The 19,766-nt window shown below is 39.5% G+C and overlaps 1 protein-coding gene across 1 annotated transcript in view; it reads right to left on the bottom strand.

The window, feature by feature from the left end:
• The window catches only part of LOC135220799 (beta-1,3-glucosyltransferase-like), a gene marked incomplete in the record, with an annotated part of 300,385 nt that extends 289,879 nt beyond the window's left edge, over window positions 1–10,506 (bottom strand). Inside the window, 2 exon segments of the mRNA XM_064258304.1 lie at window positions 8,719–8,870; window positions 10,487–10,506. Coding sequence (XP_064114374.1) covers window positions 8,719–8,761 — 43 coding nt within the window.
• Window positions 10,507–19,766: the final 9,260 nt, after the last annotated feature.

Genomic DNA, 19,766 nt, shown 5'->3' with positions numbered 1-19,766 from the left:
ACCAAAGGGGCCCCGGCTGCAGCGGAGGCTCCGTTCATTACAGTAGGGGTAGGGTGGGACTGAGCAATAGGGGGGGGTTCCCGGCATAACGCGGCGGGAGAGAGAGAGAGGGGGGGTGGCCTACCCCTCCCCGTCCCTACAACTACCCGCTCGGTGACCCGGTACCCGAGACAAGTGGTCGCCCTATACCCCAGCTGGGAGGGAGCTCCTGGCCTCCTCAGAGAGAGAGGGAGGAAGGCTACTGTGGTTGTCATGGTAACCAAGGAGTCCCCCAGACCCCTCCCTATACCTGGTAGGGAGGGAAGGGGAAGGGTAAGGTGCTATGGAACACGTGACCGCAAGTGGCCTAAGCCGCGATAGCAACACAACCATGGAAGGGCCACGTGAACCAGACTGTACCAACACATGGTACATGCACCTAGGCTAGCCTAACACCCTAAATAAAACTAATAATACATCGTAAAAGAGGGAAAAGACACTTTTAGTAAAAAGAAAAAGAAGCCCAGGAGGAGGCAATCTGTTCCGAGGAACAGTTGACTACTCGGAGCCAGCGATAGCCGATGAAGAGCAAGAGCCGGGATGCTGGGCCAGAAACACAGTATAGCCCTAAATACCAAACTAAGAGAAATGGTAAAAGGGCTGTCCTAGCTATAAAAACGATGTAATAAACGATGAACGTGATATAGTAAGCCCATAAGTATAAGATGTCCCAGTATGGGAGACCGGGAAATCTTAACACGAGGCGGCATGCAGCTGCCACGAGTCAACCGGGAGACCGTATATGACCTATTAAGAAGGAAAATACTGGTCCCTGGAAGACTAACAAACAGTAAAATACTACTTATGAGGCACTTAACTTAGCCGATGCGATAGCTGCACGTTCCATGATGAATTCAAGTAGAAATCCGAAGAAAACACGGCACGAGAGAAAAATGCACTCAACGTGTTCGTCTAAAGATTAAGGATGACCGCTAGGGGCGCTGCTGTCTGTGGCGTCAGTAGTAGTAGTAGTAGCGGCCGCATCACCCTTTCGTATCAGCTCTCTCTGGTGGGGATTTTAGGTTGGAAGGTCTAAATGGTGAATGACTCGTGGTAGTGTTCCCACTCGCCCCTATTCTCATACCGACACTTCTTTTATAGAGTGAGCGAGTCAGTTTTACTGACATTTTCTTAATTTTGTTTTTCTCTGGTAATTTTAGATTAATTTTGCCTAGAAAGAATGATATTAAGGATACTTTCATAGGCCGACACGAGCTGAGCCCAGAAATATAAGAAGTGTTACCTATTTAATTGTTTTACAACTAAGAAGAATTTAAGATAACCGCATAAGAGAATGCTTTATATTAGTGAACATCTCAAAGAGTATGACAGATGACTGACATGACTTTCACCTATCGACATGGATTCTGACATTTTCATATGCAACTTCCTATCAGAATACCATTGTCCTTTTCTTATTTCACCAGCAGATCCAATATAATTTTAATATGGCAAAAACATCCTGAACTCTACATTAAATATGAAATACAACACAAAATACAATCTCCCATGACAAGAGAACTTCAGATAGTTTCTTCTTTCTACTACCTACTTCCCATCCGCCTACCATTACCTCACAGCTTGTTACATCTTCCTTTAAAATTCATTAGCAATTCCCTTGAATCCAACTATAAATTCAGTATAACTGTAAAAAATATTTCAAAAAGATTTTCAAGAGAAATTCTGATTTAACAATTTGCTAAAATCTCACAGTTCTATAAGTATGGTAACTATAAGGAATACCACTTTTAGTCTTCCAACTAAACTTAGTGGATGGTGCAAATGTTCTTTGCATGGTTCCTTTGGACTCCATCTGCAACTTACTATCTTTTATTTTCATCCATTCCAATTGGTAATTTCCCACCTAGCTGATAGGCCTCATCAACCTTTCCCTGTTCCAATTTTCACCCCTAACTAAAGAAAAAATAATTTAAGGAAGCCCCATTAGAGCAAAAATTTTATTCTGTGGTTTAAACAAACTATGAAGGACTTAAAAACACCTAGATACAATATGGTATATAATATACTTGAGATAATATAATAAATATAATCTATAGTTCAATATTAATACAGGCAGTCCCCAGTTATCGCCGGACTTGGTTAATGGCAAACCAGTTTTAAGGCGCTAGCCATAAAATCAGCAATTTATGGCGCCGTAACGGGCCGAGTTTCGGTTATCGGCACCATAAGAAGCTGATAATAGAGTATGGCGCCATAACATACCTAACAGAGGTGCCATTAACTGGTTATTGGCACCATAAACCGCTGAGTTTCAGCTAATGGCGGCTTTCGCTTATCAGCACCCCGCCGAGAATGAAACCCCTGCCAATAACCAGGGACTGCCTGTATAACTTGCATTTTTCCCAGACATACAAACCTTGAAGTCCTTTCTATATGTATAATGTTCATTCACTGCTGGCTCAGTTGTTGAAACATGTTAACAAAATGGTTAATGGTGGAAGATAGGCAAGCAGCAGAGTACCTCTTGTTACCCGTCAATACCCTATCACTTTTTCCTTTAATGATAGACAAAATTAGGAATAGTCAGTGGTAGGAGTACTATAAAGGAATTCAGGTTTGTATACTTATGAAAAATGCAAATCACCTTTAATTTGCAACTTGTTCCTACAATATAAACATTCTTTGACAAGGATCTATGACACAAGTTAGACTGTGGAGAACATGAGTCACATCCCACTCTGGAGGCAACAGCCCTGAGGTGGCCAAGAATTTCCAAGGCTCCAATGAACATGGACAACTCTGCCAATGAAGAGATGTCCAACCCTTCAGTCCAAAGCCCTGGCTCAAGAAAGTGTCATACTTTCAAAACAGGAATTCAAAGTAGCATGTCTCCATGAATGAGGACAAGTAAACCTACAGTCTGCTGAAAGGTAACTCCAAGCAGAGAAAAACCTTGTCTAAAATGCCAACTGGAAAATAGGGCCCACTTCTCTAGTATACACATTAGATGAGGATACCTCAAAATGTGTGGGAAACAGAGAAAAGTGACCCGAGGGGTAATCCTGGGTGCCTCAACTAGAAGAACTAGCAGATCATGGCACCACTCAGCACAAGATCAATAAGTGGCACCAGGATTATCAAAGACTTGGAATAACAAACACATGTTTGATATCTGCATATCATATTTAGAGATGCAAAAGGCGTAGATGTTCAGATTGTTCCTGAGGTTCTGGACAGTACCGTCAATGGTAGCTCAGGATCCGGAACAGTAAAGCATTACATCAGGAGCTTCCTGTCTACTAGTGTGGTAAACAGGTTGATCCCTGAAGCCCTCAAAGCTCAAAAAGCCTTTCCCCATTCAAGAAAGTGTGAACCAATTAACTAACTGCCCCAGGCAATTAAGTTTCTGCTAAAACATTTCCTCTAGCAGGAATGTCCCTGGCTGACAGGTCAACAGCATGGCAAATACCCAATCATGCATTTCCAACAGGCAGAAGTGGAAGAGGACCATCCTCCCCCTCTTGTTGACACACATCATTAAGTAAAGGGCACCGGCCAGCCAATATAAGATGAAAATACAAAATCATGAAAAAATTCATGGAGCTTCATATGGCAATGGAGAATGCATATAAAAAATATTTCATCAAAATTCCTCTTACTTTCATAGTTACAGGGTAATTAGTAAAAATAACTCAATAAGCCAAAATAGTAGTAAACTCCAAAAGATCATCAAAGTAACAAATAACCCAAAGAACTCTTTAAAATAAAGACTTTTGCCATTCGGCCTGAAGTAATTCTAAAGGAGAGAGACCTTCAGGTTATAACAGATTCCCAAGCCATGAGATGGATCCTCTCTTGAAAAAGAGCTTGACATACCAGTCTGGCTTGGTGAGAGCTGTCAGGGACACTGACACGGATGGTTGGACCTGGCTGAACCCCAACATTGTGGCGGGATAACAAGCCTGACATGAGAACTACAGAATGTCCCTCTACCTTCTCCCAAAATTCCTTCAGACCCAGAAAGGTTGCCCTTAACTCCCAACACATTGATATGTTGCTGTTTGTCCTCCAAACTCCAAACGCCTGAAGTAATGAGGCTGCCTAAATGAGTGCCCCAACCTGCAAGGGAGGTATCTGAAAACATAAGGAAGTCTGGTGGCAGAGACCGCAGAGGAACACCTTCCAAGAGATTCTGATCATCCAACCACCTATGAAGATCTTCTCTCACTTCTGGGGACAGAGGAACCTTATCAGGAGGTCCCCCGCCAGAGACCTGAAGTCCCTTAGTCTCATTGCAGAGACCAAAGATGAAGTCGCCCACGAGGGACCAGCGTCTCCAGAGGAGATAAAATTCCCAGAAGAACCTGCCACTGATGAGCTGACTGATCTGGCTGCGACAGGAAGTCGTGCGCCACTGCTCACAACTTCTCCAACCTCTGATCTGACGAAAAAACCCTTGACGCTGCTGTACGATGGCCATGCCTAGATAAAGAATTCCTTGACTGGGTACGAGATTCAATTTCTCTAGGTTCACCAAAATGCTGAGTTCCAGACAAAACTGACGCAGGCGATCTCTGTCTTGCAGTTTATTCTCTCTGAAACTCGCTACGACCAACCAGTCATTGAGGTACCTCAGCAGGCGGATCCCTTGAGCATGAGCCCAAGTTGAGACGAAAGAGAAGATCCTTGTGAACACCTGAGGGGACGTGGTCAATCCGAAGCACAAAACTTTGAATTGGAACACCTTGTCTCCAAGAGAGAAGCGAAAGAACTTCTTGGACGACGGATGAATAGGGATTTGGAAGTATGCGTCCCTTAGATCTATTGACAGCATGAAGTTGTTTTCCCTCACTGCTGCCATCACCAATTGCGGGTTCTCCATCTTGAACCTCATCTTCCTGACAAAATTATTCAAAGTGGATAGGTCAATCACAGGCCTCCAACCCCCTGACGCCTTCGGCACCAAGAAGATGTGACTGTAAAACTCCTGAGACAGACACACCACTTCCTCTATTGTACCCTTGTCCAACATTTTCTGCAGAGCTAAGAACTTCGGAGAATCGTGGGAATACACTCGCCTGAGCAGAGGTCTGTCCAACAGCGGGGGGGAGAAGTCGAATGGTAGTAGATACCCCACCTGAAGAACATCTACTACCCATTTCTCCGCCCATTACTCTGCCACTTAGCCCACTGGCCTGCCAGACAGCCCCCCACCCGTGGCAAAGGAGAGGGAGAGGCGCCCAACCTAACGACGACCCCCTTATTTTTACCCCTGGAGCCACTCCTTGGCCTGTAAGAATGGGGCCGATAGGGATGTTGGTCATCTGACTTAGGCTGAGACAACAAATGAGAGGGTCCAGCTGAAGCCGAATTTCTAGACGGCTTACTAGGTGACAATCTCTAAATTTGTTGCTGAGGAGGAGGAGGACGACAAGACTCCAACTTGGAGACAGCCTGGTGCACTGACCTGTCCTTCATGTCAGCTTGCTGCCAGTCTATCACGTCCTCCAACTCAGTCCGAGGAAACAGGAACTGAGAATCCAACAAATCCCCATTCCTGAGGGCCAACAAGGACTCAGGGTCAACTGATCTTGCAATCCTGGACAACACTGCGTCTCTTCTGATCAGAAGATTAACCCACAAATTGACACTAAGATGAATAAGATAAGAAAACGCCTTGCCCCCAGACTGTAACAAACTGGCATGAGATGATGCACTCACCAACCATTCTGCAGACCTGTCAGACGCAATCTTGGCAATGGCCATCGACCACAAGTCTAACCACGACACCTCTGTAACATGGAGATTGCTGTAGACTCCATCGCCAAAGCATCCTGCGGTGATAAGGACAGCGCAACTGACCTCACCTGCTCCAAAGTCAACCCTAGCTTGAGACGTATGATGTCTGGGTTAAGTTTTCAAGGCAACAAGCCGACAGAGTTAGTAGTGTAATACTTCTTATGCCTCGTGAGGGGGTGGAGGAAGCAACTTGGAAGAATCCCTTGACCAAAAAGATCCATCCCGGTCTAACACAGAGGCGTTCACCTTCTGCAAGACCGACTGGACATGCTCCAATAAAGGAAGCTGATAAGATGACTTAGGATCTTGCGTAGCCCCCAGCAAGGCTTCCAAGCAAGTAGGAGTGAAATACAACCGGGCCTAAGTCCTACTCTCCAGATTGTTGAACCCATGAATGAGATCAACAACCTCGGTAAAAGAAGACAAAAACTCTTGTGTCTCCCCTTCCTCCTGGTCTGGCAATGGAGCCCGACGACAAGAAGATGCAGGCTTATTCAACATACCTTCCTCATGCAAACCAACTCATGCAGACACAGCAGCCAAAGAACCTGGGGTGCCAGCCAACACAGGCACCAAAGACCTGTCTGGATTGGAGCCGCGCACCAACTCCTGCGACGAACCAATAACAACACTAGGAACACTACTACAAACACTCGCAATAGATGACTTACGTACGTGTCCACGTACGTGTCTGTGGGGAGCAGACACACGTACGTGCACATGAGAAGCATCTCAAACTCTTGATGCAGAATAAGAATTCCTTGGAGTTGAACCACAAACAGCATCATCGGGAGGGGAAGGCGAACACCCTGTCTGCACCACTTCCTCATTTACAACTTTCAATCTTTTCACAGGAACCTTAATATCCTTATGACAATGAATAGGCACTGAAGCAGAAGCAGCAGACAAATCACCAACATACACACATATGTGCGCGGCCGCAACACACTCGTGTCCCGAAGAAGAGGACAACGCAGCAACAGGAGATTGGACAGGGAAAGGATACAAAACACTAACACTTTCAGGAACACGGACGTGCCACTCTTCACTCGTTGACAAAGAAATAACAAAGTCCTTAACCCTCCAACGCTTGATACACCGACATGGTGGAAATGGAGGCGATTGAGGGGAAGAAGACACCACTCCTTCCTACACAGCCTCTTGGCAGGAGAGGAGGGGGGCGACGCAACACGTTTGCTCACAGCCTTCTCAGCAGAGAAGGCAGCAAACCTATCCTCCAAAACAGACTCCAATCTCTTAAGAACCGCCTGACATAAAGCCTCGGACAGATCTGCAAGAGGATGCAGACGACACAGATGGAAGAGGATACGTCCTGGATGGCAGCGATGATGTCACAGGAGCAAATGATGGTGACACAGAGGAGTGAGGCAGCGCAGCAGCCCCAACCGAAGACACCAACGTAGCAGGGAGTGACGTCACTGAAAAAACTGGGAATGATGTCACCAATGGAACTGGGAGTGACATCACCAATGGCTGAGAGAGACGTCACAGCCTCCCTTGACTTGAGCTAGCGGCAGACCTCACTGGTGAAGCAATATGATGATACCCAGGCAGCGCACTACAAAATGGCTGACCGCGGGCACCAACATAGAGAAGGCCAGGGGGAGGAGGTGAGCTAGATGAACCCTGTAGACCACGCGACATCCAGAGTGCCGCCATTTTGGACACCTCCGATTCTGAAACAGAAGAAACTGATGAAATAGCCTCCTCCCTCCCGGGGAGCAAATTAATCCACAAGGAAGAGGGGGCGACATTACACATTAAATCAGCCTGTGGGCCTCCTGATACTTCCAATGACGAATCGATGGAAGAAAAGGAATAAGACACGGGTACACAAACTCTAGCATCATGGGGAGTGACTGAGGAAGAAGACAATGCATCTGAGCGAGGAGATGAAAACCCTTCCCATGAGGGAAGAGTCGAAACTCTACGATGCTCACTCTTCCTATAAAATAACTTCCACTGCGATTTAGGCCATACACAACATTCTGGGCAGGGATTCGTTATAGTACAGAAATTAGAACGACACCTACTGCATGTGGAATGGAGGTTCATAACCGAAGAAGCCAGGAAACGAGAACAAAGGAAACCTTGAGTCCCTAGGCACATAGGTTGGCGAGGCCGAGAAGACACAGAGGAAGCCATAATAACACAAACACAATCACACAGACAAGCAAAAGAGTGAAAACGGGCAAAACAACTGGGTTGGACGGAGAGTGAGCAACCGCGTCGCACATCCAAACGGTTAAGAAAAAGACTAAACGTGATAGCGTGGGGTGGGTGGTCTTTGACCAGTTTTCACCAGATATATGTACGTGTTGCCAGATCTCACGGATTCCTTGCTTTACAATCTCCGATTGTTTAAGCAGATCCAGCTAGTGTTAAGACGGAAGGTTTGTTCGCGTATGAACAAATGTAATATAGTGTATACTAATGTGTGATATAATTTATATTGGTCATTATTTATTGTACAGACCCTGAGGATGCATTCAGCTGAATGTGAAATGCGTCAGAATACATAAATTACTACGTACTGTGTAGTTAAGGATAAAAAGTATGTATAATTAGGGAAAAAAAGTGCTTACAAAGTGGAATATGACAGTTAAAACAGAGAACAAAATGTTTAAATAAGATACATTCTGACACTGTCACAGGTAACATCTTGTCTTTATTCTTCAATTTTTTCAACTGACTACTGTGTATGCACTATACATCATTATGTTCTCATTAATATAAAAAAAGCTAATGTAATCAGATACATAAAATTAAACAGTCATTACATTTTTATATAAAATAATTATAATGGGTGCTCACTTGGTCTAAAAACAATACTTTGAAATTGTGTTTCATACAAATATAAGATAATTTAGAAAAATTTTAAAGCACACGTGAACTTACTTGATACTCTTAAAATGGATGCATTTAGTGATGGAATTTTCATCTTTAATCCTTATAGAACTCCAACCAAAGGTCTCATATGTTCCAAAAACTGACACTTTACCACCATGTAATTACAAAACTGGTCAAATCTTTAGTGCAGTGGCGAATTTCTGAAAAAAATACATATATTTAATATGTTTAAATCTAAAGGTAATTTAGGTACCTAGGGAAGATTCACACAGATTTTCTCATTTCCCAAAATGATGTCAAGGTATTTTATCCTAAAATCAGAGCTACTGTACTGTACATATCAATTTACTCAAACAGAACTGATCTAACACACATGCCATAGATGTAAGAGCCAAGTGTAACAATCACATACCAATCTTCATACATATTAGAATGCTAAAAATGACGAGCGAAACGAAACTCCTGTCTTCAAGGAGGTAGAAGAAAGACTGATATTTTGCTGGGGTATGATCTTAGTCGGTGACCAAGCATCCACTCCATATATGCATGAGTTACCATATGCCACACATTCCTTGCTTTACAATCTTCGATTGTTTTTTTACTGGTTTTCCAGCTAGCACCAGAAGATTATCTTATTATTAAGACCAAATTTGTTTCAAAGACCTCATATGTTCAGTCAACCTAAACACTTCTCTCAATAAGGGACAACCATATGAAAGCACACTGTAAGTAATGTAGGTTACCAGATTTTAAAGATAATCTAATTTGTCCATGATAGGTATACTATACAAATCAGTCTTATATAAAGAGTATTCAAGGTTATGAGGTGTAAAATAAATGCTGAAGCATAGTAACAAGACAGGTGGATGCAAGGCAAGTTACTGCCCACCCACCAGTCAGAAACTCAGCACTTTTCCAAGTGGGATTATAAAGAGGTTCTGGTTTGTAGCTATATCTAAGAAAAATACAGATTACCCTGTAAATTTAGTGTTTGTTCTGACAAGAATACAAACCCTTGCCTTTTATATTAAAAGACTAACTCCTAAGGTTGGAGAATCATCTCTGGGAACTAGCTAGCCTATAACTGGCATCAGTTTAGATGAGTAGTACTAGGACATGGGAAAAACTTCTGTAACTACCTTGTAGTATACCTATTACCAAAGCTCTGGAACCTAATTCCTTATTATAACTACTACCTAGGTATTTACCTACCTACATTTGATACTAGGCTTGAAGAGTTTTTATAGTACTACAATGATCTTGAGTCTCCTGAACATTAGGTAGCCTATACTACCTAGGTAGCCTATTAGCTAGCTACCTACTAATATAGGTACCTAGCTAGTAGCTAGGTAGTACGAAACTCTTGCTCAAATCTGTCACACAAAATTACCATGATAATCAGCAACGTGCTAGGTAGTACTATTATTGTTTACCTACGTCTTACCATTCATTCTAATGGAGCTGGTACTACTACCTAATCACGACACTTACTAGTGGGGTGGTGGTATTAGGCAATAAGTACCTAGGCTAGTAGGTAGGTGAAGTAAGACTATGCTAGACCTAGGTAAAACGTTAATAGGTAGGTAGGTAGTACTAGGTACTAGTATATAGCCCTAGTACTCTACCTTTAGTTAGGCTATGGCAATTAGGTACTACCTAGCTATACCCTGAATTTCCTTGTGTCATTACTTTTTATAAACTAATCTCGTGACTACCTTATAAACAGATTTTCCATAATGTGACTCATTTGTCCCCTGTAGGTCTTTAGTAAATAGTAATGTCAAACCGCTTTCTGTTTGTATACAATAGTACTAACATTCTACCATGGTGAGTATTCTACCCAACAGAGGAAGTTTTGTGAAGTGGACTGGAGGACAATTTTAATTGAAAAACTAGAGGGTAATAAACGTGTATGGATACTTTTAACTTTGTTTCTAATTATCGTCCACCTTTGTTTCTCATTTCATATGCTATAGTTAAAATATAACAGCTATTTTTGTTTTAATTACTTGTTAATCACTGGTGAAAGATTTACGCTTACAGACCATTTACAATTTGAGTTGAAATCTCTAAAGGCGAAATTATGTTAGATACCAAGCAAGGAGATTAAGTAAAATTTAGTAGGAGAGAGGTATCACTTTAAAGAAATTCGACAAAAATGCTTATTCGTGGATTTTAGGTGCTATACTGACTATAATTTTTGTGAATTTCGTCATTGTTTTTAAGGATATCTTCAAGAAGACTGATGGATTGAAGAAGAAATTTACATGCATATACTAGCGTGACAATATAAACATACAACTACTTGGGAAACAATATTCACATTTATGAAAACAAGAGGGAGGAAAGTAACCTCATTCGTTGGCATCTAAGGTCAGCGTTCCATTCACAAATCTCGTTTATCTATTCAGTAAACTGCCTTCCTCAAAATCTGTATATTTTACGTATTTATTTTGAAATAAATGAATCGAAATTCCATGTTTCTTGGCTTATATTAATCGTCTTACAAAAACTTTCTCGTAAAAAATTGATTTGATAGTGTTTTATTTAGCATGTTACTGGAATAAACTATCTACTTAATTAGCCACAGTGACTGTTCAACTCATGGCATGATTATTTTCACTTACATTAACGAAAATTGCGTTGTTCTCCATACGTATCTTACACATTTTTGTGCTGGTCTATTCTCTTTTTTCCAACTATTTTCTAGTCTGATCAACTTAAATTTATCACAAGACTCCTTACACGGATTTATGTGAGCCTATATACACATCCTTCAGTACTATCGAGGAAGGTCTTTATTAGTACTACTGGCTTCGTTGTAAATTGCCTTTTCAATGCTACATAAATTGCCTCGTTTAAAAAATACTTCTACCTATTATAAAAACTACAGTAACTCCAATTAAAATTCTTAATTAAGGAGAGGGGATCGAGATATCTCTGAAATTATTGATGGGAAATATCTCTGAAATTATTGATGCATGGCAATATACGCAGCTTTTTATTTTATGCTGTACGTTACAGTAATCTGCTGTTACCATACAAAGTTTTTTTTCTGTCGTTTAATGCAATGTGTAATATAGAATCAAAGTATGTTAATTCCCTGGTTATGCCTATTTCATCCTCAATATACATAACATGGATATGAAAACCGATTTCTTTATTGCTTTAGTCAGAATAACAATGTAGACAAGCATAACAACTGGTAGGTTTTCTGTACAAAATATATTTTAACAAAATACTACCACTGTACTACATTAGGCAATCCAAATATGGTCAGCTACCGTCTTTCCCCATTTTTTCGGCGAATGTATCAATGTGAGCAATTCATTTAATTTACCAAAGAAGGTACCTATTGATATTTTCGTTTCCTGACCAAAAACATTTCGTGTCGTCAACATAACGAGATTACATTGTCTTTAGATCGTATATAACTACTTAATTTGTTAAAAAATACTGTACTTTAAAGTGGATTGTATATAGAGACATTGTCTTACAAAAGCGATTTGTTTTTAATCTTTGCACCATCCTACAAACAAAAATAAGGCTGGATTTTCCTTGATCCAAACCGCAGGTAATTTAGATAACTACCATGAAACTTAGAATTGCGCGAAACCTGAACAAAACTTAAGTTTTCTAAGTTCTATGTCTATTTATACTCAAACCATGGCTAATTATGCTACCTCAGTTTACTGGAATCTAAAAGAGAAGCTTTTACCAAGAAAAGATAGTTTGACGTACGGGATAAGACCTATGCAACGGACGAGGAGTACTACAAGTGAACGTGTTAGGCAATTTATTACTATCAAGTAACTAATCAGCAAGTGCCTCGTTCATGCCGAAATTGGGTGGTTATGGAGACGTCACTCATTACTATAAAGTACCAGGAATCGTCGCGTGTCATGTTGTTGGTACATTTGTTTTGGCCATCCCATTGGCCAATGGCAAAATGCTGCTGTATAAAGATAGGCTAGCTTTAGTCGGACTAACAGACACATCTCTGCTGGTGGCGAATCCGTAGGTCCGTACCATATCAAGCTTAAACTCTTCGAACAATGCCGGCTTTTAATATAACCACCCAAGGTATATAGTATATAGAATATACCTTGTAACCAACCAGGTATGGTTACTCATACGTGATGGTGGAACGTGATGGTGTAAGAGTAGGGTAAGACGGGTACCACTGAAAAAATGGAAACGTTTTCAACAAAACGTTTTAAATTTAAAAAAGAAAACTCCACTGCTTTTGAATTCCAAGAACTTTGAAGGTCACAAAAGAACTCGAAACAACGAAGGTCTGTGATTGGCTCTTTAGTTTCGCTATGAGCAGACTGATCATTAAATCAGAAAGGCACCTTATGTTGTAGTTATTAGTGCTGGGACAGCTTGTATTAACCCTTGGAGCTCTCTCCTTTCATATTGTTAATTGAGAGTAGTATCCATTCGTCAAAGGTTGTGGTGAAGTGCAGATGTGGCAAACAGAATTATCCCCAAATACGAAACGTTGGGAGTCGAAGATACACCATCACTACTACTCGAAAGATTCACGCTGGCCGGGTCTCATTTTAACCAAAATATTCTATCATATACTTTGATATTAACGAAGTGTATACGCAATAACCGACATGGGGCTGCTCGGCCAATCACAGCATGTCGGCTAGGCGTAGTAGACTACACTTGTTAATATGCGGCCGGGTCAGACGAGTGTTGAATTATACCCAGGACCCACGTTACACCCACACCATGGTAAAGTTATACGTATCACATCGGACACGTCATTGCCGTCTGTCTACCATTAGGTCTGACGCAAAATGGTGTTCAGAATTAAGAGAAACCCAACAGACGAGATATAAAAGAAAAGGAAGAGTAGCTATGTGGTAACATACAAATGAGGACAAAAGAATTCAGAACAATCTGAAATTTAAAGAGCTACTTAATGGAACAAAATTTTATGAATACTCAAGATGCCAAGACCAGCTAACTTGCCATGTCTGTTGGTTGACGAATACATGAAAAATTCTTTAATGTATGCTTGTCGGATAGAAACTACACAGAATTTAGAACGCTTACTTGATAGAATGAATACATTAGAGTACTACATCTAGAGAGAAGAAACTTAAAAATCTAATAGAAAACATAATGAGGATGGTTGAACAATTCAAACAGTCATGAACGATTATATCGAGCGCAGGTTCTTCAGAGTTGGGATTCAGTGAATGACTACAAAGGTAAATTAAATAAAGGAAACCCAGCAGACTGGAAGTGCACATGAGAAACCCAAACCAACTTGCGTGAGAGCTAGGAAAAGGAAGGTTGGAGATTTATGGCAGACGAAGCACTGCGCAGCGTTACTTGGCGTGTAATGCGATGAAAATGTTTGGCTAACAACGTGAAAAACGTATGTCTGCACACACATGTATACACACACACACACACACACACACACACACATATATATATATATATATATATATAATATATATATATATATATATATATATATATATATATATATATATATATATATAACCCATCTGTCATTAATGCGATCTTTCTTTGTAAACTTATTATTATATTTCTTCAGTTTGCTTGAGACAAGAAGTCAAAAGGCCTTGCAGAACCCCATCGTTTCTCTTGCCTTTGTGGATTGTCTATACATATATATATATATATATATATATATTATATATATATAATATATATTATATATATATAGACAATCCACAAAGGCAAGAGAAACGATGGGGTTCTGCAAGGCCTTTTGACTTCTTGTCTCAAGCAAACTGAAGAAATATAATAATAAGTTTACAAAGAAAGATCGCATTAATGACAGATGGGTTAAGGGGTTAAGGTTCTACAAGTTTAAGTCTAACAGCTCAGAATCACGATAATTAAAAGATTATACAAATAAGGTGACTGCACAACCAAAGAATGTTATAAGATTACAACTCATTAACTCTCCTATTAAGAAAAAAATTGTAAGGTGAAAAAAATAAACATACAAATACATAGAAAATATATATAAGGTAACTAATTTGTAATTAAGTCAGTGATTTTCTTTTAGGTCATTCTTGAACATTTTATTAATACAGGAGTCCGAATAATACATACCAGGGCTAAGGTTAAAATGACAATTGGTAGTAAGGTGTATAATAGCAGATCCTAAAAGATTTCGTGAAGAGAAATCTTTCGATCTGGCTTTTACTGAAGTTCCAGTCCAATTTATCCTGTGAATGTTTTCACTTAAATGAGTGAATATAGCATTGGATGTTTGCCCAGTTCTGACAGAATACTTATGCTGTTTCATTCATACTTCTAGACCCTTGCCAGATTGGCTGACATAAAAATAGGGCCAGTCCAAACATGGAGTTTTATATATTATGTTGTCTTTCTTAGGCCTAATTTTTATTATAGGAAAAAAACGAGGTTGATATGAAAAGATTTTAACGATTTTGTTTTCAAAACCACTAAATTAAGTAACCCCTAAGATCATTCTTAGCTTGCCTTACTTTAGTGGTTTTGAAACCATAAAACATTGTTAAAAAATTTTAATGTCAACCTCGTTTTTTTTATTTTAATAACACACTAAAAGGAATATTGATTTAAAAAGTAGCCCTGAAGAAAACAATATAATATGTAAAATTCTATGTTTGGACTGGCCCTCTTTTTATATTGGCCAATCTGGCAAGGATTTAGAAGTATGAATTAAACAGCAAAACGAAAGTCATTGTACAGCTTATTTCCACTTGTAATTTTAACCTTAGCCCTGGCATGTATTATTCGGACCCCTGTATTAGTAAAATGTTCAAGCACGACCTAAAACATTAAATCACTGACTTAATTACAAATTAGTTATCTTATATAGTATATATTTCTATGTATTCATATGTTTAATGCTTTTTTTTTTTAATTTTCACCTTGCAAAAACTGTTATTGTTTACCTATAGGAGAGTTATCGAGTTTCACTATGCAAATTTTTCATCAGGTTCATGGTCAGATTATCGCGTCAGTTATGGAGGAATGATGTAGTGGTTGCATTTGACAACGTTCTCAAGGGTCGCTTCTGAGAGAGAGAGAAAGGGTGTGAATGATGAATGGGTAATTGCTTAATGAACTGCTTGTTTGGCGGTGTCTTGCTCATCAGTGGCTCGGCCACCGAACATGCTCAGCACAGTCAGCAGTTGGAGATTGGCAGTCAGAGAGTCAAGAGCATTCAGTCAGAGCAGTCAGCCAAGAAGTTGTCAGTTGAGTAGTCTGTATGATCTTTTTGGATAAATTGTGTTTTTTGTCTTTTGGTTTTTGAGTAATTGAGTTTGTTGTGCTTTAAGTTCGTATGATTGCCGAGTTGTGAGTAATTTGTGGTGTTTGAAGTTGTAGATTATTGTATAGTCTTGGTGATTATTGGTGTTTTTTTTGTGTTAGTGATTTGTCGCGCTTTGTATATTCTTGGTGCTTGTTTGTTTTGTTTTTGTTTTTTAGTGTTCAGTGGGAGTTGGTGATAGTGGTTCATTGTTTGGTATTTTGTTCACTAGTAGCGGTGGAGTTGTTTTTTGACAACCATATTATGCTGAAGCCATAGCCTCTTGCCCAGATTGTGTTGATTTGTATGGTGAGTACATGTATTTCGAGAGTTTTATATTTTTAGCTTGTTGAGCCAAACGTCCTGTAGCTGGCAGACAGAAAAGATCTGGTTATTACCAGACCCGACGAAGTGAAAGGAGCTGTCTTATTTGATACAACTGACTATAAAGAAAAAATGTTGACTATCATAAGAGACCAGGGTAAGTTCACTGAAATTGGAGCACTTGAATTTCACAATATCACAGTAACAGTGGACAAAATAAACAGATTTTTACGTCTTCTAAAGAAAGAAAATTATAGATGATAATACATACCAGGACTTGTTTGTCATTGAATCATCCTTTGGGGGTTTATATGGTCTCCCAAAAATACATAAACCTAATACACCTATGAGACCAATTTTGGCATCATATAATACACCTAATTATAAGCTGAATAAATATTTGGCACCTTTTTTAGAACCGCTAACCAAAAATAATTTTACTCAGTAATTCTTACTCTTTTAAGGATAAAGTTTTATTGCAGGGCGCTAATTTGAAAATGGCCAGTTTAGACATTGAATCTCTTTTTACTAATGTCCCTGTGGAAGAAACTATCGATATTATCTTAAATAAACTTTTTCCTGAACCAGATTCTGTTTTTAACAGTTACAGTCGTTCGGATTTTAAAACTCTTAGAACTGGCAGTGTGGGACACTGCCTTTGCTTTTGACGGCAAAATTTATAAACAAACGGACGGTGTAGCCATGGGATATCCCTTGGGTCCTACTTTTGCCAACATCTTCTTCATGTGCTCGCTGGAAGAACGCATGTTAGATGAGTGCCCACTCAGGTTCCATCCACTCTTTTATGGTAGTTATATTGATGATGCCTTCACCTTATTTAGATGTGACTGATATTGACTCGTTTTTAGCATATGTTAATACTAAACATAGTAACATTGAGTTTACCATAGAAAAGAGGTGAATAATAAATTACCTTTCTTAGACGTTCTTGTCACTAGGGGTAATGGCTCTTTTAATACATCTGTTTTTAGAAAAAAAGACTTTACTGGTTTAGGATCCAGTTACTATAGTTCTTGTTTTCATGACTTTAAACTTAACTCTATTTTTACTCTCCTCCACAGGGCATTTTTTATTACATTGAAATGGCAGTCCTTCCACCAAGAAAATGGTTTCCTTCCTGGATATTTTACGAATAATTGCTTCCCAATGCCCTCGTTTTATAAAAAAATAGTTCTGCATGTTTCTTAACAAACAATTTGCTAATGTCGCCAAACCCTGTACAGTATCAACTTTGCTTTTTATGCCAAATTCACTTTTTTACATGATGACTTGTTTCGAAAAAAGTTTGCACAAATTGTTCATAAACATTATGGTGCCATTAATCTGAAATTAATCCCAATAAACCCACTAACGATCGGTTCCTTTTTCAGATATAAAGATCGATTAGACAGGTTATTGCTAGTCAGATTGGACTCTCATCGGGGATTAAGTTTCCGTACTGGCTATAGGCTCTCCAATCCCGAACATGCTAACATAAGAAACCACTCACAAAATTGTAAAACATATATCGAAAGAAGTGGTTTTCGTATCATAGGCCAAACAAGCAATGTGTATGAACTCACCATCCTTGAATCATTACTTATTAAACAACTGGTTCCCCAGTTAAATACCCAGACCTCCTCCACACAACTTTTATTTATGTATTGTCATTCTGTCTTCTGCCTTCTTTGCATAAGGTTGGTTAGCTGTCTATGGTCTTGCTTTTGTTTCTGTGTGTGTGTTTTTTTTATTCTGTGTTGTGATTTGTAAATGTTGCTGAATTTTAGATTAATTTTTAAAGTAATTTTTAAAAGTTATTTTAATCACTATCTAACAGATTCCCTGAAGATGTAATAAAGTTATTACGAAACGTAGGAAATAAAGGATTATAATGAATTACAACGTTTCCATGGTCCACCTTCACACAACACACACACACACACATATATATATATATATATATATATATATATATATATATATATATATATATATATATATATAGATATATATATATGTTATAGGCATGCATGTATGTTTACGTAAACCGTTCTAATAAAGGAACTTGTCAAAAACAGAAGTACCTAATGGCTAATATCCGATGGTTAGAAATTAGTGTGCACTATTTTTCCATGACTAAGCTCTGCCTGGCTCACATACATAAAAAGTTCCATGTACGCCACTTGGTTGCTAGAATGAGATGGTTCTAGCTCACCCGAGTTACGTTATTCTCAGAGAAATTTATTATTTCATTTATTTTGAAGTCCACAAAATGTTCACTTGTATCATTTTCAAAATTACGATGATATGACTAGCTTGCCATCCCACGACTCGCTTATCAGCATCTCAAGCGCCCTTCTCTCTCGAGAGATCATTTGACACGGACGCAGGTTGGGGAGCTCCAATTTAGCTGCATTATCTGTGTTTCCACTTAAGAGGTGTGGGTGACATGCCATCTTGTAAGTAATCTGTGTTAATCTTTGCCATGGTTGGCTCAATGTATTGACTAATGATTTTTGTAACCGTGGAGTGGGTCAAAATCACATAATTATGGTCGGAGACAGCGAATTTTGGTGGGGGTTTATAGAATCTCATGGCTGTGTGTCCACGCCTTATGTAACTTTGGTACGTAAATATGAGAGGAAGTAATTTATTTTTGTAATAAAATGGTAAAACTCCAACGTTTTACGTTCAATTTGTCCTTGAGTACGGACTGGAGACTATCCTATAGTGTAGCCCTATCTGCCCTTTTATATCTGGCACGAACTGTTTATTAAGTCGCTGAATAATTTGCGACATTTTGGTCCTTCAAACCAGATGGGCCTAAGGATCCAGTCCTCAAGCAATGACAGCTTGATTATGCTATGTAAAGTGCTAATTTTAGGTCACTCACAGCTGCCCTCGAACCTCCGGTGAAACGAGGGGAGTGGAAGTAAAAAAGTTACTGTAGGCTAGATGCTCTGAAACAGCCTAGTTTGTTTTGTTGCCCACGTTAAGGGCTGTCATGAAGCAAGAGCCTGTGCCAGTGCAAGGCTAGCTTAGTTGTTTTGACCCTCGTGTGTGAGGTGTATTTTTTGAGTCACATTATGAGATTAATCTGCAGCGAGCAGGCCTGACAAACAGGACAGGGCAGGAGAACTGCTAGATGGTTTAATTCTTTGAATTTCATCTAATTCAACGTAAAGAAAGCAGTGTCATTTCCTCTCTCCCTTGCTAGTTTGGAACAAGTTTTTCCACTTACAGTAGTATTAATCTAACTTCCCACATAATCAAAATGGTGGCCACGGTTGAAACTCAAATTGAATCCATTATAGTCCTTCTGACTGCTACCCTAAGTTGCACCCAAAAGAATCTCCTTGATTCACTGAATGAGACTGTGTATCCAAAACTTGCTGGAATGCATTCAAGCTGATGAACAGCAGCTTAGATCGTTGTATTTAAATCATCCTTATTACTAAGCTGTATCGGTACT

Source organism: Macrobrachium nipponense, chromosome 2 (assembly GCF_015104395.2).
Source record: "Macrobrachium nipponense isolate FS-2020 chromosome 2, ASM1510439v2, whole genome shotgun sequence".
Classification (NCBI taxonomy): Eukaryota; Metazoa; Arthropoda; class Malacostraca; order Decapoda; family Palaemonidae; genus Macrobrachium; species Macrobrachium nipponense.
Note: the sequence above shows the minus strand (reverse complement) of the source record. Positions and strands in the feature narration are given on the sequence as shown.